Source organism: Coregonus clupeaformis, chromosome 28 (assembly GCF_020615455.1).
Source record: "Coregonus clupeaformis isolate EN_2021a chromosome 28, ASM2061545v1, whole genome shotgun sequence".
NCBI classification, from domain to species: Eukaryota; Metazoa; Chordata; class Actinopteri; order Salmoniformes; family Salmonidae; genus Coregonus; species Coregonus clupeaformis.
The window spans coordinates 23,510,494-23,535,809 of record NC_059219.1 but is presented as its reverse complement, the minus strand read 5'-3'; the positions used below and the strand labels follow the sequence as shown (position 1 = coordinate 23,535,809).

Genomic DNA, 25,316 nt, shown 5'->3' with positions numbered 1-25,316 from the left:
TGCTGTTGGGGGATGTCAGCCAATCAAATCACTCACAGCATGACAAAAATCCATCCAATCACCTTTATCACTGAAATCCACACAGAAACACACACTTTGTCCCGTACCTTTCTTACGGACTAAGTCCGACTCAGGTTTGCGTGTGACTGAAACCACCTTCATCAGCAGCTGGCTTCCTCCCTGACGGATCAACGACACCACCTGTCTGTGACCCACCTTCACCACATCACTACCATTCACCTGACACACACACACACACAACCTGTTAATTCACCATTCAACCACTGGCCATTGTATTTATGGAATGTACTTTGCGTCTGTATTTAATTGTGTGTGTGCCATAAACATGTATAGAGGACTCTAGTGCACAAAAGCCCATTTTAGCGCGGGCATTCCAATGAGGATTTGAGGACTTTCACCATTTAGCGCGGGCATTCCAATGAGGACTTTCACCATTTAGCGCGGGCATTCCAATGAGGACTTTCACCATTTAGCACGGGCATTCCAATGAGGACTTTCACCATTTAGCGCGGGCATTCCAATGAGGACTTTCACCATTTAGCACGGGCATTCCAATGAGGACTTTCACCATTTAGCGCGGGCATTCCAATGAGGACTTTCACCATTTAGCACGGGCATTCCAATGAGGACTTTCACCATTTAGCACGGGCATTCCAATGAGGACTTTCACCATTTTGAAGTAGTCAACTGGGTAAATCACCAACCTTGGCTTTATACCTGTTCAGACAACACCCTCCAGGGGGCAGTAAATCACCAACCTTGGCTTTATACCTGTTCAGACAACACCCTCCAGGTGGCAGTAAATCACCAACCTTGGCTTTATACCTGTTCAGACAACACCCTCCAGGGGGCAGTAAAGCACCAACCTTGGCTTTATACCTGTTCAGACAACACCCTCCAGGGGGCAGTAAATCACCAACCTTGGCTTTATACCTGTTCAGACAACACCCTCCAGGGGGCAGTAAATCACCAACCTTGGCTTTATACCAGTTCAGACAACACCCTCCAGGGGGCAGTACGCACCCTTTCAGTTTGTTTACCAACATAGAAGTAGTAGAACATGAAAATTGACTACTTCAAAATGGAGATGGTCTCAATGGCACTGTCGTGCACTCACAGACGCCATAACGCAACAGATACAACGTTGGGATCTCTATACATCTCTATGGTGTGTATAATGCAACAGATACAACGTTGTGATCTCTATACATCTCTATGGTGTGTATAATGCAACAGATACAACGTTGGGATCTCTATACATCTCTATGGTGTGTATAATGCAACAGATACAACGTTGTGATCTCTATACATCTCTATGGTGTGTATAATGCAACAGATACAACGTTGGGATCTCTATACATCTCTATGGTGTGTATAATGCAACAGATACAACGTTGGGATCTCTATACATCTCTATGGTGTGTATAATGCAACAGATACAACGTTGTGATCTCTATACATCTCTATGGTGTGTATAATGCGACAGATACAACGTTGTGTTCTCTATACATCTCTATGGTGTGTATAATGCGACAGATACAACGTTGGGATCTCTATACATCTCTATGGTGTGTATAATGCAACAGATACAACGTTGTGTTCTCTATACATCTCTATGGTGTGTATAATGCAACAGATACAACGTTGTGAACTCTATACATCTCTATGGTGTGTATAATGCAACAGATACAACGTTGGGATCTCTATACATCTCTATGGTGTGTATAATGCAACAGATACAACGTTGTGTTCTCTATACATCTCTATGGTGTGTATAATGCAACAGATACAACGTTGTGATCTCTATACATCTCTATGGTGTGTATAATGCGACAGATACAACGTTGGGATCTCTATACATCTCTATGGTGTGTATAATGCGACAGATACAACGTTGGGATCTCTATACATCTCTATGGTGTGTATAATGCAACAGATACAACGTTGTGTTCTCTATACATCTCTATGGTGTGTATAATGCAACAGATACAACGTTGTGTTCTCTATACATCTCTATGGTGTGTATAATGCAACAGATACAACGTTGTGATCTCTATACATCTCTATGGTGTGTATAATGCAACAGATACAACGTTGGGATCTCTATACATCTCTATGGTGTGTATAATGCAACAGATACAACGTTGTGATCTCTATACATCTCTATGGTGTGTATAATGCGACAGATACAACGTTGTGATCTCTATACATCTCTATGGTGTGTATAATGCAACAGATACAACGTTGTGATCTCTATACATCTCTATGGTGTGTATAATGCGACAGATACAACGTTGGGATCTCTATACATCTCTATGGTGTGTATAATGCAACAGATACAACGTTGTGATCTCTATACATCTCTATGGTGTGTATAATGCAACAGATACAACGTTGGGATCTCTATACATCTCTATGGTGTGTGTTTACCTCAATGAGGAAGTCCCCAGTGCGTAGCCCCGCCCTCCAGGCCACGCCCTCCAGGTCAACAGACTCCAGGTACTGCAGCGCCGGGAACGCTGGGGTCGGAGCAAACTCCTCTATAGGGGTCTCCGCTACACACACAACATGGATTATAGATACATTCCCCTAACCCTAACCCTGGGAACGCTGGGGTCGGAGCAAACTCCTCTATAGGGGTCTCCGCTACACACACAACATGGATTATAGATACATTCCCCTAACCCTAACCCTGGGAACGCTGGGGTCGGAGCAAACTCCTCTATAGGGGTCTCCGCTACACACACAACATGGATTATAGATACATTCCCCTAACCCTAACCCTAACCCTGGGAACGCTGGGGTCGGAGCAAACTCCTCTATAGGGGTCTCCGCTACACACACAACATGGATTATAGATACATTCCCCTAACCCTAACCCTGGGAACGCTGGGGTCGGAGCAAACTCCTCTATAGGGGTCTCCGCTACACACACAACATGGATTATAGATACATTCCCCTAACCCTAACCCTAACCCTGGGAACGCTGGGGTCGGAGCAAACTCCTCTATAGGGGTCTCCCGCTACACACACAACATGGATTATAGATACATTCCCCTAACCCTAACCCTAACCCTGGGAACGCTGGGGTCGGAGCAAACTCCTCTATAGGGGTCTCCGCTACACACACAACATGGATTATAGATACATTCCCCTAACCCTAACCCTGGGAACGCTGGGGTCGGAGCAAACTCCTCTATAGGGGTCTCCGCTACACACACAACATGGATTATAGATACATTCCCCTAACCCTAACCCTGGGAACGCTGGGGTCGGAGCAAACTCCTCTATAGGGGTCTCCGCTACACACACAACATGGATTATAGATACATTCCCCTAACCCTAACCCTGGGAACGCTGGGGTCGGAGCAAACTCCTCTATAGGGGTCTCCGCTACACACACAACATGGATTATAGATACATTCCCCTAACCCCTAACCCTGGGAACGCTGGGGTCGGAGCAAACTCCTCTATAGGGGTCTCCGCTACACACACAACATGGATTATAGATACATTCCCCTAACCCTAACCCTGGGAACGCTGGGGTCGGAGCAAACTCCTCTATAGGGGTCTCCGCTACACACACAACATGGATTATAGATACATTCCCCTAACCCTAACCCTGGGAACGCTGGGGTCGGAGCAAACTCCTCTATAGGGGTCTCCGCTACACACACAACATGGATTATAGATACATTCCCCTAACCCTAACCCTGGGAACGCTGGGGTCGGAGCAAACTCCTCTATAGGGGTCTCCGCTACACACACAACATGGATTATAGATACATTCCCCTAACCCTAACCCTGGGAACGCTGGGGTCGGAGCAAACTCCTCTATAGGGGTCTCCGCTACACACACAACATGGATTATAGATACATTCCCTAACCTAACCCTAACCCTGGGAACGCTGGGGTCGGAGCAAACTCCTCTATAGGGGTCTCCGCTACACACACAACATGGATTATAGATACATTCCCCTAACCCCTAACCCTGGGAACGCTGGGGTCGGAGCAAACTCCTCTATAGGGGTCTCCGCTACACACACAACATGGATTATAGATACATTCCCCTAACCCTAACCCTGGGAACGCTGGGGTCGGAGCAAACTCCTCTATAGGGGTCTCCGCTACACACACAACATGGATTATAGATACATTCCCCTAACCCTAACCCTAACCCTGGGAACGCTGGGGTCGGAGCAAACTCCTCTATAGGGGTCTCCGCTACACACACAACATGGATTATAGATACATTCCCCTAACCCTAACCCTGGGAACGCTGGGGTCGGAGCAAACTCCTCTATAGGGGTCTCCGCTACACACACAACATGGATTATAGATACATTCCCCTAACCCTAACCCTGGGAACGCTGGGGTCGGAGCAAACTCCTCTATAGGGGTCTCCGCTACACACACAACATGGATTATAGATACATTCCCCTAACCCTAACCCTAACCCTGGGAACGCTGGGGTCGGAGCAAACTCCTCTATAGGGGTCTCCGCTACACACACAACATGGATTATAGATACATTCCCCTAACCCCTAACCCTGGGAACGCTGGGGTCGGAGCAAACTCCTCTATAGGGGTCTCCGCTACACACACAACATGGATTATAGATACATTCCCCTAACCCTAACCCTGGGAACGCTGGGGTCGGAGCAAACTCCTCTATAGGGGTCTCCGCTACACACACAACATGGATTATAGATACATTCCCCTAACCCTAACCCTAACCCTGGGAACGCTGGGGTCGGAGCAAACTCCTCTATAGGGGTCTCCGCTACACACACAACATGGATTATAGATACATTCCCCTAACCCTAACCCTAACCCTGGGAACGCTGGGGTCGGAGCAAACTCCTCTATAGGGGTCTCCGCTACACACACAACATGGATTATAGATACATTCCCCTAACCCTAACCCTGGGAACGCTGGGGTCGGAGCAAACTCCTCTATAGGGGTCTCCGCTACACACACAACATGGATTATAGATACATTCCCCTAACCCTAACCCTGGGAACGCTGGGGTCGGAGCAAACTCCTCTATAGGGGTCTCCGCTACACACACAACATGGATTATAGATACATTCCCCTAACCCTAACCCTGGGAACGCTGGGGTCGGAGCAAACTCCTCTATAGGGGTCTCCGCTACACACACAACATGGATTATAGATACATTCCCCTAACCCTAACCCTAACCCTGGGAACGCTGGGGTCGGAGCAAACTCCTCTATAGGGGTCTCCGCTACACACACAACATGGATTATAGATACATTCCCCTAACCCTAACCCTGGGAACGCTGGGGTCGGAGCAAACTCCTCTATAGGGGTCTCCGCTACACACACAACATGGATTATAGATACATTCCCCTAACCCTAACCCTGGGAACGCTGGGGTCGGAGCAAACTCCTCTATAGGGGTCTCCGCTACACACACAACATGGATTATAGATACATTCCCCTAACCCTAACCCTAACCCTGGGAACGCTGGGGTCGGAGCAAACTCCTCTATAGGGGTCTCCGCTACACACACAACATGGATTATAGATACATTCCCCTAACCCTAACCCTGGGAACGCTGGGGTCGGAGCAAACTCCTCTATAGGGGTCTCCGCTACACACACAACATGGATTATAGATACATTCCCCTAACCCTAACCCTGGGAACGCTGGGGTCGGAGCAAACTCCTCTATAGGGGTCTCCGCTACACACACAACATGGATTATAGATACATTCCCCTAACCCTAACCCTGGGAACGCTGGGGTCGGAGCAAACTCCTCTATAGGGGTCTCCGCTACACACACAACATGGATTATAGATACATTCCCCTAACCCTAACCCTGGGAACGCTGGGGTCGGAGCAAACTCCTCTATAGGGGTCTCCGCTACACACACAACATGGATTATAGATACATTCCCCTAACCCTAACCCTGGGAACGCTGGGGTCGGAGCAAACTCCTCTATAGGGGTCTCCGCTACACACACAACATGGATTATAGATACATTCCCCTAACCCTAACCCTGGGAACGCTGGGGTCGGAGCAAACTCCTCTATAGGGGTCTCCGCTACACACACAACATGGATTATAGATACATTCCCCTAACCCTAACCCTAACCCTGGGAACGCTGGGGTCGGAGCAAACTCCTCTATAGGGGTCTCCGCTACACACACAACATGGATTATAGATACATTCCCCTAACCCTAACCCTAACCCTGGGAACGCTGGGGTCGGAGCAAACTCCTCTATAGGGGTCTCCGCTACACACACAACATGGATTATAGATACATTCCCCTAACCTAACCCTAACCCTGGGAACGCTGGGGTCGGAGCAAACTCCTCTATAGGGGTCTCCGCTACACACACAACATGGATTATAGATACATTCCCCTAACCCTAACCCTAACCCTGGGAACGCTGGGGTCGGAGCAAACTCCTCTATAGGGGTCTCCGCTACACACACAACATGGATTATAGATACATTCCCCTAACCCTAACCCTAACCCTGGGAACGCTGGGGTCGGAGCAAACTCCTCTATAGGGGTCTCCGCTACACACACAACATGGATTATAGATACATTCCCCTAACCCTAACCCTGGGAACGCTGGGGTCGGAGCAAACTCCTCTATAGGGGTCTCCGCTACACACACAACATGGATTATAGATACATTCCCCTAACCCTAACCCTGGGAACGCTGGGGTCGGAGCAAACTCCTCTATAGGGGTCTCCGCTACACACACAACATGGATTATAGATACATTCCCTAACCCCTAACCCTGGGAACGCTGGGGTCGGAGCAAACTCCTCTATAGGGGTCTCCGCTACACACACAACATGGATTATAGATACATTCCCCTAACCCTAACCCTGGGAACGCTGGGGTCGGAGCAAACTCCTCTATAGGGGTCTCCGCTACACACACAACATGGATTATAGATACATTCCCCTAACCCTAACCCTGGGAACGCTGGGGTCGGAGCAAACTCCTCTATAGGGGTCTCCGCTACACACACAACATGGATTATAGATACATTCCCCTAACCCTAACCCTGGGAACGCTGGGGTCGGAGCAAACTCCTCTATAGGGGTCTCCGCTACACACACAACATGGATTATAGATACATTCCCCTAACCCCTAACCCTGGGAACGCTGGGGTCGGAGCAAACTCCTCTATAGGGGTCTCCGCTACACACACAACATGGATTATAGATACATTCCCCTAACCCTAACCCTAACCCTGGGAACGCTGGGGTCGGAGCAAACTCCTCTATAGGGGTCTCCGCTACACACACAACATGGATTATAGATACATTCCCCTAACCCTAACCCTGGGAACGCTGGGGTCGGAGCAAACTCCTCTATAGGGGTCTCCGCTACACACACAACATGGATTATAGATACATTCCCCTAACCCTAACCCTAACCCTGGGAACGCTGGGGTCGGAGCAAACTCCTCTATAGGGGTCTCCGCTACACACACAACATGGATTATAGATACATTCCCCTAACCCTAACCCTAACCCTGGGAACGCTGGGGTCGGAGCAAACTCCTCTATAGGGGTCTCCGCTACACACACAACATGGATTATAGATACATTCCCCTAACCCTAACCCTGGGAACGCTGGGGTCGGAGCAAACTCCTCTATAGGGGTCTCCGCTACACACACAACATGGATTATAGATACATTCCCCTAACCCTAACCCTGGGAACGCTGGGGTCGGAGCAAACTCCTCTATAGGGGTCTCCGCTACACACACAACATGGATTATAGATACATTCCCCTAACCCTAACCCTAACCCTGGGAACGCTGGGGTCGGAGCAAACTCCTCTATAGGGGTCTCCGCTACACACACAACATGGATTATAGATACATTCCCCTAACCCCTAACCCTGGGAACGCTGGGGTCGGAGCAAACTCCTCTATAGGGGTCTCCGCTACACACACAACATGGATTATAGATACATTCCCCTAACCCTAACCCTGGGAACGCTGGGGTCGGAGCAAACTCCTCTATAGGGGTCTCCGCTACACACACAACATGGATTATAGATACATTCCCCTAACCCTAACCCTAACCCTGGGAACGCTGGGGTCGGAGCAAACTCCTCTATAGGGGTCTCCGCTACACACACAACATGGATTATAGATACATTCCCCTAACCCCTAACCCTGGGAACGCTGGGGTCGGAGCAAACTCCTCTATAGGGGTCTCCGCTACACACACAACATGGATTATAGATACATTCCCCTAACCCTAACCCTAACCCTGGGAACGCTGGGGTCGGAGCAAACTCCTCTATAGGGGTCTCCGCTACACACACAACATGGATTATAGATACATTCCCCTAACCCTAACCCTAACCCTGGGAACGCTGGGGTCGGAGCAAACTCCTCTATAGGGGTCTCCGCTACACACACAACATGGATTATAGATACATTCCCCTAACCCTAACCCTGGGAACGCTGGGGTCGGAGCAAACTCCTCTATAGGGGTCTCCGCTACACACACAACATGGATTATAGATACATTCCCCTAACCCTAACCCTAACCCTGGGAACGCTGGGGTCGGAGCAAACTCCTCTATAGGGGTCTCCGCTACACACACAACATGGATTATAGATACATTCCCCTAACCCTAACCCTAACCCTGGGAACGCTGGGGTCGGAGCAAACTCCTCTATAGGGGTCTCCGCTACACACACAACATGGATTATAGATACATTCCCCTAACCCTAACCCTGGGAACGCTGGGGTCGGAGCAAACTCCTCTATAGGGGTCTCCGCTACACACACAACATGGATTATAGATACATTCCCCTAACCCTAACCCTAACCCTGGGAACGCTGGGGTCGGAGCAAACTCCTCTATAGGGGTCTCCGCTACACACACAACATGGATTATAGATACATTCCCCTAACCCTAACCCTGGGAACGCTGGGGTCGGAGCAAACTCCTCTATAGGGGTCTCCGCTACACACACAACATGGATTATAGATACATTCCCTAACCCTAACCCTAACCCTGGGAACGCTGGGGTCGGAGCAAACTCCTCTATAGGGGTCTCCGCTACACACACAACATGGATTATAGATACATTCCCTAACCCTAACCCTGGGAACGCTGGGGTCGGAGCAAACTCCTCTATAGGGGTCTCCGCTACACACACAACATGGATTATAGATACATTCCCCTAACCCTAACCCTGGGAACGCTGGGGTCGGAGCAAACTCCTCTATAGGGGTCTCCGCTACACACACAACATGGATTATAGATACATTCCCCTAACCCTAACCCTGGGAACGCTGGGGTCGGAGCAAACTCCTCTATAGGGGTCTCCGCTACACACACAACATGGATTATAGATACATTCCCCTAACCCTAACCCTAACCCTGGGAACGCTGGGGTCGGAGCAAACTCCTCTATAGGGGTCTCCGCTACACACACAACATGGATTATAGATACATTCCCCTAACCCTAACCCTGGGAACGCTGGGGTCGGAGCAAACTCCTCTATAGGGGTCTCCGCTACACACACAACATGGATTATAGATACATTCCCCTAACCCTAACCCTAACCCTGGGAACGCTGGGGTCGGAGCAAACTCCTCTATAGGGGTCTCCGCTACACACACAACATGGATTATAGATACATTCCCCCTAACCCTAACCCTGGGAACGCTGGGGTCGGAGCAAACTCCTCTATAGGGGTCTCCGCTACACACACAACATGGATTATAGATACATTCCCCTAACCCTAACCCTAACCCTGGGAACGCTGGGGTCGGAGCAAACTCCTCTATAGGGGTCTCCGCTACACACACAACATGGATTATAGATACATTCCCCTAACCCTAACCCTGGGAACGCTGGGGTCGGAGCAAACTCCTCTATAGGGGTCTCCGCTACACACACAACATGGATTATAGATACATTCCCCTAACCCCTAACCCTGGGAACGCTGGGGTCGGAGCAAACTCCTCTATAGGGGTCTCCGCTACACACACAACATGGATTATAGATACATTCCCCCTAACCCTAACCCTGGGAACGCTGGGGTCGGAGCAAACTCCTCTATAGGGGTCTCCGCTACACACACAACATGGATTATAGATACATTCCCCTAACCCTAACCCTAACCCTGGGAACGCTGGGGTCGGAGCAAACTCCTCTATAGGGGTCTCCGCTACACACACAACATGGATTATAGATACATTCCCCTAACCCTAACCCTGGGAACGCTGGGGTCGGAGCAAACTCCTCTATAGGGGTCTCCGCTACACACACAACATGGATTATAGATACATTCCCCTAACCCTAACCCTGGGAACGCTGGGGTCGGAGCAAACTCCTCTATAGGGGTCTCCGCTACACACACAACATGGATTATAGATACATTCCCCTAACCCTAACCCTAGATCCATTCTCCTAACCCTAACCCTAACCCTAGATACATTCTCCTAACCCTAACCCTAGATACATTCTCCTAACCCTAACCCTAGATACATTCTCCTAACCCTAACCCTAGATCCATTCTCCTAACCCTAACCCTAGATACATTCTCCTAACCCTAACCCTAGATCCATTCTCCTAACCCTAACCCTAGATACATTCTCCTAACCCTAACCCTAGATACATTCTCCTAACCCTCTATAGGGGTCTCCGCTACACACACAAAATGTATTTGTATTACATTCGCCGAACCCTAACCCTAGATCCATTCTCCTAACCCTAGATCCATTCTCCTAACCCTAACCCTAACCCTAGATCCATTCTCCTAACCCCAGATACATTCTCCTAACCCTAGATACATTCTCCTAACCCTAGATCCATTCTCCTAACCCTAGATCCATTCTCCTAACCCTAGATCCATTCTCCTAACCCTAACCCTAGATACATTATCCTAACCCTAACCCTAGATACATTATCCTAACCCTAACCCTAACCCTAGATCCATTCTCCTAACCCTAGATACATTATCCTAACCCTAACCCTAGATCCATTATCCTAACCCTAACCCTAGATCCATTCTCCTAACCCTAGATACATTCTCCTAACCCTAGATACATTATCCTAACCCTAACCCTAGATACATTATCCTAACCCTAACCCTAACCCTAGATCCATTCTCCTAACCCTAGATACATTATCCTAACCCTAACCCTAACCCTAGATCCATTCTCCTAACCCTAGATACATTATCCTAACCCTAACCCTAACCCTAGATCCATTCTCCTAACCCTAACCCTAACCCTAGATCCATTCTCCTAACCCTAGATCCATTCTCCTAACCCTAGATCCATTCTCCTAACCCTAGATCCATTCTCCTAACCCTAGATCCATTCTCCTAACCCTAGATCCATTATCCTAACCCTAGATCCATTCTCCTAACCCTAACCCTAACCCTAGATCCATTCTCCTAACCCTAGATACATTATCCTAACCCTAACCCTAGATCCATTCTCCTAACCCTAGATACATTCTCCTAACCCTAACCCTAGATCCATTCTCCTAACCCTAGATCCATTCTCCTAACCCTAGATACATTCTCCTAACCCTAGATACATTCTCCTAACCATAACCCTAACCCTAGATCCATTATCCTAACCCTAGATCCATTCTCCTAACCCTAGATACATTCTCCTAACCCTAACCCTAGATCCATTCTCCTAACCCTAGATCCATTCTCCTAACCTTAACCCTAGATCCATTCTCCTAACCCTAACCCTAGATACATTCCAACCCTCTTTACCTTTAGCTCCTCGGAGGACGAAGCCAAATCCTTCACTGTCTCTCTTCTGTAGCACAGAACTCTTCTCCTCGATGACATAATCACTGGGGTCAGAGGGCAAAGATCAGTGATACAATAGAAGCGGACTTACAATACCTGTGTGTGTGTGCGTGTGTACACGAGTTACCTGTAGGAAGTGTAGTTGTCATAGGAACCCACGGTGTAATGTCTGAAAAGCCTCTTGGTGCGATCCTCTCGTGTTTCTACATACACCAGCCAACACACACGCACACAAATCACACACACTGCAGTCAAGAGACATGTCCTCATTCTCTGAAACATGTCCCCCTCCATTAGAGGGGGTAGGTGTGTTAGAGGACCTGCTATAGGCTAAGCAGAACACACATTATGCTGTGTGTGGGGGTTGGTTTTTCTGTCCCCACAAAGACAGTAAAACAAGGAACATTCTCCCTGGTGGGGACACTTCCCACGTCCCCATGAGGACAAAGGCTTAGGGGTTAGGTTTAGGGATACAATTAGGGTCAGGGTTAGAATTAGGGTTAGGGTCAGGGTTAGAATTAGGGTTTGGAGTTAGGATTTTGAATGGAAATCAAAGTAGGATTTTGAAAATAAATCAATTTGAGGTCCTCACAAGAAGAGAACAAAAAGTGTGTGTGGGTTACCTAGGCGTGGGTCGTATTGTCTCATCTGGACCTCTTCAACACAGTCAGCAGGAAACCAGCCGGTCCGTCCTTTAACTGAGCCCTCCCAGAACCCTCCTTCTCCTATACTCAGCACTGTAACAATACAATATATTAATATAGGAATACAGTTGAAGTCGGAAGTTTACATACACCTTAGCCAAATACATTTAAACTCAGTTTTTCACAGTTCCTGACATTTAATCCTAGTAAAAATTCCCTGTCTTAGGTCAGTTAGGATCACCACTTTATTTTAAGAATGTGAAATGTCAGAATAATAGTAGAGAGAATGATTTATTTCAGCTTTTATTTCTTTCATCACATTCCCAGTGGGTCAGAAGTTTACATACACTCAATCAGTATTTGGTAGCATTGCCTTTAAATTATTTAACTTGGGTCAAACGTTTCGGGTAGCCTTCCACAAGCTGAAGGCTACCCAAACCTTTAACTGAGTCAGGTTTGTAGGCCTCCTTGCTCGCACACGCGTTTTCAGTTCAGCCCACAGATTTTCTATAGGATTGAGGTCAGGGCTTTGTGATGGCCACTCCAATACGTTGACTTTGTTGACCATAAGCCATTTTGCCACAACTTTGGAAGTATGCTTGGGGTCATTGTCCATTTGGAAGACCCATTTGTGACCAAGCTTTAACTTCCTGACTGATGTCTTGAGATGTTGCTTCAATATATCCACATAATTTTCCTTCCTCATGATGGCATCTATTTTATGAAGTGCACCAGTCCAAAGCACAAAGCACCCCCACAGCATGATGCTGCCACCCCCGTGCTTCACGGTTGGGATGGTGTTCTTCGGCTTGCAAGCAGCCCCCTTTTTCCTCCAAACATAACGATGGTCATTATGGGCAAACTATTTTTGTTTCATCAGACCAGAGAATCTGGTTTCTCATGGTCTGAGTCCATTAGGTGCCTTTTGGCAAACTGCAAGTGGGCTGTCATGTGCCTTTTACTGAGGAGTGGCTTCCACCTGGCCACTCTACCATAAAGGCCGGATTGGTGGAGTGCTGCAGAGATGGTTGTCCTTCTGGAAGGTTCTCCCATCTCCACAAAGGAACTGGAGGTCGGTTCTTGGTCACCCTGACAGAGCTCCAGAGTTCCTCTGTGGAGATGGGAGAACCTTCCAGGACAGCCATCTCCCCCAATTGCTCAGTTTGGCCGGACGGCCAGCTCTAGGAAGAGTCTTGGTGGTTCCAAACTTCTTCCATTTAAGAATGATGGAGGCCACTGTGTTCTTCGGGATCTTCAATGCTGCAGAAATGTTTTGGTACCCTTCCCCAGATCTGTGCCTGGACACAATCCTGTCTCGGAGCTATACGAACAATTCCTTCGACCTCATGGCTTGGTTTTTGCTCTGACATGTACTGTCAACTGTGGGACATTATATAGACAGGTGTGTGCCTTTCCAAATCATGTCCAATCAATTGAATTTACCACAGGTGGCCTCCAATCAAGTTGTAGAAGCATCTCAAGGATGATCAATGGAACAGGATGCACATGAGCTCAATTTTGAGTCTCATAGTAAAGGGTCTGAATACTTATGTAAATAAGGTATTTCTGTTTTTAATTTTATATAAATGTGCAACATTTTCCAAAAACCTGTTTTTGCTTTGTAATTATGGGGCATTGTGTGTATATTGATGATTGAAAAAAATGATTTCATCCATTTTAGAATAAGGCTGTAACGTAAATAAATGTGTATAAAGTCAAAGGGTCTGAATACTTTCCAAATGCACCGTATATACAAAATACACAACACTATACTAACTCAGCATTGGAACAATACAACATATTAATATAGGAATATATACATAATACTATACTATACTAACTATAGCAAACCCACCTTCTAGTATAATCAGCACTGTAGCAATATAACATGTTAATATATTAATATAGGAATATATACATAATACTATACTAACTATAGCAAACCCCCCTTCTAGTATACTCAGCACTGTAGCAATATAACATGTTAATATATTAATATAGGAATATATACATAATACTATACTATACTAACTATAGCAACCCCCCTTCTAGTATACTCAGCACTGGACAATATAACATGTTAATATAGGAATATATACATAATACTATACTATACTGACTATAGCAAACCCCCCTTCTAGTATACTCAGCACTGTAGCAATATAACATGTTAATATATTAATATAGGAATATATACATAATACTATACTATACTGACTATAGCAAACCCCCCTTCTAGTATACTCAGCACTGTAGCAATATAACATGTTAATATATTAATATAGGAATATATACATAATACTATACTAACTATAGCAACCCCCCTTCTAGTATAATCAGCACTGTAGCAATATAACATGTTAATATATTAATTTAGGAATATATACATAATACTATACTATACTAACTATAGCAAACCCCCCTTCTAGTATACTCAGCACTGAACAATATAACATGTTAATATATTAATATAGGAATATATACATAATACTATACTATACTAACTATAGCAACCCCCCTTCTCCTATAATCAGCACTGTAGCAATATAACATGTTAATATATTAATATAGGAATATATACATAATACTATACTAACTATAGCAAACCCCCCTTCTCCTATAATCAGCACTGTAACAATATAACATGTTAATATATTAATATAGGAATATATACATAATACTATACTATACTAACTATAGCAACCCCCCTTCTAGTATACTCAGCACTGGACAATATAACATATTAATATATTAATATAGGAATATATACATAATACTATAATATACTAACTATAGCAACCCCCCTTCTAGTATACTCAGCACTGGACAATATAACATATTCATATATTAATATAGAAATATATACATAATACTATACTAACTATAGCAACCCCCCCTTCTCCTATACTCAGCACTGGACAATATAACATGTTAATATAGGAATATATACATAATACACTGCTCAAAAAAATAAAGGGAACACTAAAATAACACATCCTAGATCTGAATGAATGAAATAATATTATTAAATACTTTTTTCTTTACATAGTTGAATGTGCTGACAACAAAATCACACAAAAATTATCAATGGAAATCAAATGTATCAACCCATGGAGGTCTGGATTTGGAGTCACCCTCAAAATTAAAGTGGAAAACCACACTACAGGCTGATCCAACTTTTATGTAATGTCCTTAAAACAAGTCAAAATGAGGCTCAGTAGTGTGTGTGGCCTCCACGTGTCTGTATGACCTCCCTACAACGCCTGGGCATGCTCCTGATGAGGTGGCGGATGGTCTCCTGAGGGATCTCCTCCCAGACCTGGACTAAAGCATCCGCCCACTCCTGGACAGTCTGTGGTGCAATGTGGCGTTGGTGGATGGAGCGAGACATGATGTCCCAGATGTGCTCAATTGGATTCAGGTCTGGGGAACGGGCGGGCCAGTCCATAGCATCAATGCCTTCCTCTTGCAGGAACTGCTGACACACTCCAGCCACATGAGGTCTAGCATTGTCTTGCATTAGGAGGAACCCAGAGCCAACCGCACCAGCATATGGTCTCACAAGGGGTCTAAGGATCTCATCTCGGTACCTAATGGCAGTCAGGCTACCTCTGGCGAGCACATGGAGGGCTGTGCGGCCCCCCAAAGAAATGCCACCCCACACCATGACTGACCCACCGCCAAACCGGTCATACTGGAGGATGTTGCAGGCAGCAGAACGTTCTCCGCGGCGTCTCCAGACTCTGTCACGTCTGTCACATGTGCTCAGTGTGAACCTGCTTTCATCTGTGAAGAGCACAGGGCGCCAGTGGCGAATTTGCCAATCTTGGTGTTCTCTGGCAAATGCCAAACGTCCTGCACGGTGTTGGGCTGTAAGCACAACCCCCACCTGTGGACGTCGGGCCCTCATACCACCCTCAGGGAGTCTGTTTCTGACCGTTTGAGCAGACACATGCACATTTGTGGCCTGCTGGAGGTCATTTTGCAGGGCTCTGGCAGTGCTCCTCCTGCTCCTCCTTGCACAAAGGCGGAGGTAGCAGTCCTGCTGCTGGGTTGTTGCCCTCCTACGGCCTCCTCCACGTCTCCTGATGTACTGGCCTGTCTCCTGGTAGCGCCTCCATGCTCTGGACACTACGCTGACAGACACAGCAAACCTTCTTGCCACAGCTCGCATTGATGTGCCATCCTGGATGAGCTGCACTACCTGAGCCACTTGTGTGGGTTGTAGACTCCGTCTCATGCTACCACTAGAGTGAAAGCACCGCCAGCATTCAAAAGTGACCAAAACATCAGCCAGGAAGCATAGGAACTGAGAAGTGGTCTGTGGTCACCACCTGCAAAACCAGTCCTTTATTGGGGGTGTCTTGCTAATTGCCTATAATTTCCACCTGTTGTCTATTCCATTTGCACAACAGCATGTGACATTTATTGTCAATCAGTGTTGCTTCCTAAGTGGACAGTTTGATTTCACAGAAGTGTGATTGACTTGGAGTTACATTGTGTTGTTTAAGTGTTCCCTTTATTAGAGCAGTGTACTATACTGTACTAACTATAGCAACCCCCCTTCTAGTATACTCAGCACTGTAGCAATATAACATGTTAATATATTAATATAGAAATATATACATAATACTATACTATACTAACTATAGCAACCCCCCTTCTCCTATACTCAGCACTGAACAATATAACATGTTAATATATTAATATAGAAATATATACATAATACTATAATATACTAACTATAGCAACCCCCCTTCTAGTATAATCAGCACTGTAACAATACAACATATTAATATAGGAATATATACATAATACTATACTATACTAACTATAGCAACCCCCCTTCTAGTATAATCAGGACTGTAACAATATCACATGTTAATATATTAATATAGGAATATATACATAATACTATACTAACTATAGCAACCCCCACTTCTAGTATACTCAGCACTGAACAATATAACATGTTAATATATTAATATAGGAATATATACATAACACTATACTATACTAACTATAGCAACCCCCCTTCTCCTATACTCAGCACTGTAACAATATAACATGTTAATATATTAATATAGAAATATATACATAATACTATACTATACTAACTATAGCAACCCCCCTTCTAGTATAATCAGCACTGTAACAATATAACATGTTAATATATTAATATAGGAATATATACATAACACTATACTAACTATAGCAACCCCCACTTCTCCTATACTCAGCACTGTAACAATATAACATATTAATATATTAATATAGGAATATATACATAATACTATACTATACTAACTATAGCAACCCCCACTTCTAGTATAATCAGCACTGTAACAATACAACATATTAATATAGGAATATATACATAATACTATACTATACTAACTATAGCAACCCCCCTTCTAGTATAATCAGCACTGTAACAATACAACATATTAATATAGGAATATATACATAATACTATACTATACTAACTATAACAACCCCCCTTCTAGTATAATCAGCACTGTAACAATATAACATGTTAATATATTAATATAGGAATATATACATAATACTATACTATACTAACTATAGCAACCCCCACTTCTAGTATACTCAGCACTGTAACAATATAACATGTTAATATATTAATATAGGAATATATACATAACACTATACTAACTATAGCAACCCCCACTTCTCCTATACTCAGCACTGTAACAATATAACATATTAATATATTAATATAGGAATATATACATAATACTATACTATACTAACTATAGCAACCCCCACTTCTAGTATAATCAGCACTGTAACAATACAACATATTAATATAGGAATATATACATAATACTATACTATACTAACTATAGCAACCCCCCTTCTAGTATAATCAGCACTGTAAAAATACAACATATTAATATAGGAATATATACATAATACTATACTATACTAACTATAGCAACCCCCCTTCTAGTATAATCAGCACTGTAACAATATAACATGTTAATATATTAATATAGGAATATATACATAATACTATACTATACTAACTATAGCAACCCCCACTTCTAGTATACTCAGCACTGTAACAATATAACATGTTAATATATTAATATAGAAATATATACATAATACTATACTATACTAACTATAGCAACCCCCCTTCTAGTATAATCAGCACTGTAACAATATAACATGTTAATATATTAATATAGGAATATATACATAACACTATACTAACTATAGCAACCCCCACTTCTCCTATACTCAGCACTGTAACAATATAACATATTAATATATTAATATAGGAATATATACATAATACTATACTATACTAACTATAGCAAACCCCCCTTCTCCTATACTCAGCACTGTAACAATATAACATATTAATATATTAATATAGGAATATATACATAATACTATACTATACTAACTATAGCAACCCCCCTTCTAGTATACTCAGCACTGAACAATATAACATATTCATATATTAATATAGAAATATATACATAATACTATACTAACTATAGCAACCCCCCCTTCTAGTATAATCAGCACTGTAACAATATAACATATTCATATATTAATATAGGAATATATACATAATACTATACTAACTATAGCAACCCCCCCTTCTCCTATAATCAGCACTGTAACAATATAACATGTTAATATATTAATATAGGAATATATACATAATACTATACTGACTATAACAACCCCCCTTCTCCTATAATCAGCACTGTAGCAATATAACATATTCATATATTAATATAGGAATATATACATAATACTATACTAACTATAGCAACCCCCCTTCTAGTATACTCAGCACTGGACAATATAACATATTCATATATTAATATAGGAAAATATACATAATACTATACTAACTATAGCAACCCCCCCTTCTACTATACTCAGCACTGGACAATATAACATATTCATATATTAATATAGGAATATATACATAATACTATACTGTACTAACTATAGCAACCCCCCCTTCTCCTATACTCAGCACTGGACAATATAACATATTCATATATTAATATAGGAATATATACATAACACTATACTATACTAACTATAGCAAACCCCCTTCTAGTATACTCAGCACTGTAACAATATAAAATATTCATATATTAATATAGGAATATATACATAATACTATACTATACTAACTATAGCAAACCCCCTTCTAGTATACTCAGCACTGGACAATATAACATATTCATATATTAATATAGGAATGTTGGTTCCTCTAACCCTGTCTGTTGGTTCCCTGTCTGTTGGTTCCTCTAACCCTGTCTGTTGGTTCCAGTAACCCTGTCTGCTGGTTCCTCTAACCCTGTCTGTTGGTTCCTCTAACCCTGTCTGTTGGTTCCTCTAACCCTGTCTGTTGGTTCCCTGTCTGTTGGTTCCTCTAACCCTGTCTGTTGGTTCCTCTAACCCTGTCTGTTGGTTCCTCTAACCCTGTCTGCTGGTTCCCCTAACCCTGTCTGTTGGTTCCTCTAACCCTGTCTTTTGGTTCCTCTAACCCTGTCTGTTGGTTCCTCTAACCCTGTCTGTTGGTTCCTCTAACCCTGTCTGTTGGTTCCCTGCGTTGTTTCTAACCCTGTCTGTTGGTTCCCTAACCCTGTCTGTTGGTTCCTCTAACCCTGTCTGTTGGTTCCCTCAACCCTGTCTGTTGGTTCCTCTAACCCTGTCTGTTGGTTCCCTGTCTGTTGGTTCCCTAACCCTGTCTGTTGGTTCCTCTAACCCTGTCTGTTGGTTCCTCTAACCCTGTCTGTTGGTTCCTCTAACCCTGTCTGTTGGTTCCTCTAACTCTCCTGTCTGTTGGTTCCTCTAACCCTGTCTGTTGGTTCCTCTAACCCTGTCTGTTGGTTCCTCTAACCCTGTCTGTTGGTTCCCTGTCTGTTGGTTCCTCTAACCCTGTCTGTTGGTTCCTCTAACCCTGTCTGTTGGTTCCTCTAACCCTGTCTGTTGGTTCCTCTAACCCTGTCTGTTGGTTCCTCCTAACCCTGTCTGTTGGTTCCTCTAACCCCTGTCTGCTGGTTCCTCTAACCCTGTCTGTTGGTTCCTCTAACCCTGTCTGTTGGTTCCTCTAACCCTGTCTGTTGGTTCCTCTAACCCTGTCTGTTGGTTCCTCTAACCCTGTCTGTTGGTTCCTCCTGTCTGTTGGTTCCTCTAACCCTGTCTGTTGGTTCCTCTAACCTGTCTGTTGGTTCCTCTAACCCTGTCTGTTGGTTCCCCTGTCTGTTGGTTCCTCTAACCCTGTCTGTTGGTTCCCTGTCTGTTGGTTCCTCTAACCCTGTCTGTTGGTTCCTCTAACCCTGTCTGTTGGTTCCTGCCCTGTCTGTTGGTCTCCCTGTCTGTTGGTTCCTGTCTGTTGGTTCCTCTAACCCTGTCTGTTGGTTCCTCTAACCCTGTCTGTTGGTTCCATGTCTGTTGGTTCCTCTAACCCTGTCTGTTGGTTCCTAACCCTGTCTGTTGGTTCCTCTAACCCTGTCTGTTGGTTCCTCTAACCCTGTCTGTTGGTTCCTCTAACCCTGTCTGTTGGTTCCTCTAACCCTGTCTGTTGGTTCCTCTAACCCTGTCTGTTGGTTCCTCTAACCCTGTCTGTTGGTTCCTCTAACCCCTGTCTGTTGGTTCCTCTAACCCTGTCTGTTGGTTCCTCTAACCCTGTCTGTTGGTTCCTCTAACCCTGTCTGTTGGTTCCTCTAACCCTGTCTGTTGGTTCCTCTAACCCTGTCTGTTGGTTCCTCTAACCCTGTCTGTTGGTTCCTCTAACCCTGTCTGTTGGTTCCTCTAACCCTGTCTGTTGGTTCCTCTAACCCTGTCTGTTGGTTCCTCTAACCCTGTCTGTTGGTTCCTCTAACCCTGTCTGTTGGTTCCTCTAACCCTGTCTGTTGGTTCCTCTAACCCTGTCTGTTGGTTCCTCTAACCCTGTCTGTTGGTTCCTCTAACCCTGTCTGTTGGTTCCTCTAACCCTGTCTGTTGGTTCCTCTAACCCTGTCTGTTGGTTCCTCTAACCCTGTCTGTTGGTTCCTCTAACCCTGTCTGTTGGTTCCTCTAACCCTGTCTGTTGGTTCCTCTAACCCTGTCTGTTGGTTCCAACCCTGTCTGTTTCCTCTAACCCTGTCTGTTGGTTCCTCTAACCCTGTCTGTTGGTTCCTCTAACCCTGTCTGTTGGTTCCTCTAACCCTGTCTGCTGGTTCCTCTAACCCTGTCTGTTGGTTCCTCTAACCCTGTCTGTTGGTTCCTCTAACCCTGTCTGCTGGTTCCTCTAACCCTGTCTGTTGGTTCCTCTAACCCTGTCTGTTGGTTCCTCTAACCCTGTCTGTTGGTTCCTCTAACCCTGTCTGTTGGTTCCTCTAACCCTGTCTGTTGGTTCCCTGTCTGTTGGTTCCTCTAACCCTGTCTGTTGGTTCCTCTAACCCTGTCTGTTGGTTCCTCTAACCCTGTCTGTTGGTTCCTCTAACCCTGTCTGCTGGTTCCTCTAACCCTGTCTGTTGGTTCCTCTAACCCTGTCTGTTGGTTCCTCTAACCCTGTCTGTTGGTTCCTCTAACCCTGTCTGTTGGTTCCTCTAACCCTGTCTGTTGGTTCCTCTAACCCTGTCTGTTGGTTCCTCTAACCCTGTCTGTTGGTTCCCTGTCTGTTGGTTCCTCTAACCCTGTCTGTTGGTTCCTCTAACCCTGTCTGCTGGTTCCTCTAACCCTGTCTGTTGGTTCCTCTAACCCTGTCTGTTGGTTCCTCTAACCCTGTCTGTTGGTTCCTCTAACCCTGTCTGTTGGTTCCTCTAACCCTGTCTGTTGGTTCCTCTAACCCTGTCTGTTGGTTCCTCTAACCCTGTCTGTTGGTTCCTCTAACCCTGTCTGTTGGTTCCTCAACCCTGTCTGTTGGTTCCTCTAACCCTGTCTGTTGGTTCTCTAACCCTGTCTGTTGGTTCCTCTAACTCCTGTCTGTTGGTTCCTCTAACCCTGTCTGTTGGTTCCTGTCTGTTCTTCTAACCCTGTCTGTTGGTTCCTCTAACCCTGTCTGTTGGTTCCTCCTAACCCTGTCTGTTGGTTCCTCTAACCCTGTCTGTTGGTTCCCTAACCCTGTCTGTTGGTTCCTCTAACCCTGTCTGTTGGTTCCTCTAACCCTGTCTGTTGGTTCCTCTAACCCTGTCTGTTGGTTCCTCTAACCCTGTCTGTTGGTTCCTCTAACCCTGTCTGTTGGTTCCTCTAACCCTGTCTGTTGGTTCCTCTAACCCTGTCTGTTGGTTCCTCTAACCCTGTCTGTTGGTTCCTCTAACCCTGTCTGTTGGTTCCTCTAACCCTGTCTGTTGGTTCCTCTAACCCTGTCTGTTGGTTCCTCTAACCCTGTCTGTTGGTTCCTCTAACCCTGTCTGTTGGTTCCTCTAACCCTGTCTGTTGGTTCCTCTAACCCTGTCTGTTGGTTCCTCTAACCCCTGTCTGTTGGTTCCTCTAACCCTGTCTGTTGGTTCCTCTAACCCTGTCTGTTGGTTCCTCTAACCCTGTCTGTTGGTTCCTCTAACCCTGTCTGTTGGTTCCTCTAACCCTGTCTGTTGGTTCAACCCTGTCTGTTGGTTCCTCTAACCCTGTCTGTTGGTTCCTCTAACCCTGTCTGTTGGTTCCTCTAACCCTGTCTGTTGGTTCCTCTAACCCTGTCTGTTGGTTCCTCTAACCCTGTCTGTTGGTTCCTCTAACCCTGTCTGTTGGTTCCTCTAACCCTGTCTGTTGGTTCCTCTAACCCTGTCTGTTGGTTCCTCTAACCCTGTCTGTTGGTTCCTCTAACCCTGTCTGTTGGTTCCTCTAACCCTGTCTGTTGGTTCCTCTAACCCTGTCTGTTGGTTCCTCTAACCCTGTCTGTTGGTTCCTCTAACCCTGTCTGTTGGTTCCTCTAACCCTGTCTGTTGGTTCCTCTAACCCTGTCTGTTGGTTCCTCTAACCCTGTCTGTTGGTTCCTCTAACCCTGTCTGTTGGTTCCTCTAACCCTGTCTGTTGGTTCCTCTAACCCTGTCTGTTGGTTCCTCTAACCCTGTCTGTTGGTTCCTCTAACCCTGTCTGTTGGTTCCTCTAACCCTGTCTGTTGGTTCCTCTAACCCTGTCTGTTGGTTCCTCTAACCCTGTCTGTTGGTTCCTCTAACCCTGTCTGTTGGTTCCTCTAACCCTGTCTGTTGGTTCCTCTAACCCTGTCTGTTGGTTCCTCTAACCCTGTCTGTTGGTTCCTCTAACCCTGTCTGCTGGTTCCTCTAACCCTGTCTGTTGGTTCCTCTAACCCTGTCTGTTGGTTCCTCTAACCCTGTCTGTTGGTTCCTCTAACCCTGTCTGTTGGTTCCTCTAACCCTGTCTGTTGGTTCCTCTAACCCTGTCTGTTGGTTCCTCTAACCCTGTCTGTTGGTTCCTCTAACCCTGTCTGTTGGTTCCTCTAACCCTGTCTGTGTTGGTTCCTCTAACCCTGTCTGTTGGTTCCTCTAACCCTGTCTGCTTCCAACCCTGTTGGTTCCCCTGTCTGTTGGTTCCTCTAACCCTGTCTGTTGGTTCCTCTAACCCTGTCTGTTGGTTCCTCTAACCCTGTCTGTTGGTTCTCTAACCCTGTCTGTTGGTTCCTCTAACCCTGTCTGTTGGTTCCTGTCTGTTGGTTCCTCTAACCCTGTCTGTTGGTTCCTCTAACCCTGTCTGTTGGTTCCTCTAACCCTGTCTGTTGGTTCCTCTAACCCTGTCTGTTGGTTCCTCTAACCCTGTCTGTTGGTTCCTGCTGTTGGTTCCTCTAACCCTGTCTGTTGGTTCCTCTAACCCTGTCTGTTGGTTCCCTGTCTGTTGGTTCCTCTAACCCTGTCTGTTGGTTCCTCTAACCCTGTCTGTTGGTTCCTCTAACCCTGTCTGTTGGTTCCTCTAACCCTGTCTGTTGGTTCCTCTAACCCTGTCTGTTGGTTCCTCTAACCCTGTCTGTTGGTTCCTCTAACCCTGTCTGTTGGTTCCTCTAACCCTGTCTGTTGGTTCCTCTAACCCTGTCTGTTGGTTCCTCTAACCCTGTCTGTTGGTTCCTCTAACCCTGTCTGTTGGTTCCTCTAACCCTGTCTGTTGGTTCCCTTAACCCTGTCTGTTGGTTCCTCTAACCCTGTCTGTTGGTTCCTCTAACCCTGTCTGTTGGTTCCTCTAACCCTGTCTGTTGGTTCCTCCTCTAACCCTGTCTGTTGGTTCCTCTAACCCTGTCTGTTGGTTCCTCTAACCCTGTCTGTTGGTTCCCTGTCTGTTGGTTCCTCTAACCCTGTCTGTTGGTTCCTCTAACCCTGTCTGTTGGTTCCTCCGTCTGTTGGTTCCTCTAACCCTGTCTGTTGGTTCCTCTAACCCCTGTCTGTTGGTTCCTGTCTGCTGGTTCCTCTAACCCTGTCTGTTGGTTCCTCTAACCCTGTCTGTTGGTTCCTCTAACCCTGTCTGTTGGTTCTTCTAACCCTGTCTGTTGGTTCCTCACCTGTCTGTTGGTTCCTCTAACCCTGTCTGTTGGTTCCTCTAACCCTGTCTGTTGGTTCCTCTAACCCTGTCTGTTGGTTCCCAACTCTGTCTGTGTTCCTCTAACCCTGTCTGTTGGTTCCTCTAACCCTGTCTGTTGGTTCCTCCTGGTTGGTTCCCTGTCTGTTGGTTCCTCTAACCCTGTCTGTTGGTTCCTCTTTCTAACCCTGTCTGTTGGTTCCTCTAACCCTGTCTGTTGGTTCCCTGTCTGTTGGTTCCTCTAACCCTGTCTGTTGGTTCCTCTAACCCCTGTCTGTTGGTTCCCTGTCTGCTGGTTCCTCTAACCCTGTCTGTTGGTTCCTCTAACTGTCTGTTGGTT

General features: G+C 45.4%; 1 protein-coding gene across 1 annotated transcript in view; it reads right to left on the bottom strand.

Moving 5' to 3' along the window:
• Positions 1-25,316, bottom strand: part of shank3b (SH3 and multiple ankyrin repeat domains 3b) — a 164,491-nt gene that overhangs the window by 55,815 nt on the left and 83,360 nt on the right. Inside the window, exons 13-18 of the mRNA XM_045208404.1 lie at positions 12,452-12,565; positions 11,956-12,031; positions 11,790-11,872; positions 2,452-2,576; positions 108-240; positions 1-2 (exon numbers count right to left, since the gene is read on the bottom strand). The exon at positions 1-2 is cut by the window's left edge and continues 79 nt beyond it. Of these exons, the coding sequence (XP_045064339.1) occupies positions 1-2; positions 108-240; positions 2,452-2,576; positions 11,790-11,872; positions 11,956-12,031; positions 12,452-12,565 (533 nt within the window). The remainder of the gene's footprint in view (positions 3-107; positions 241-2,451; positions 2,577-11,789; positions 11,873-11,955; positions 12,032-12,451; positions 12,566-25,316) is intronic.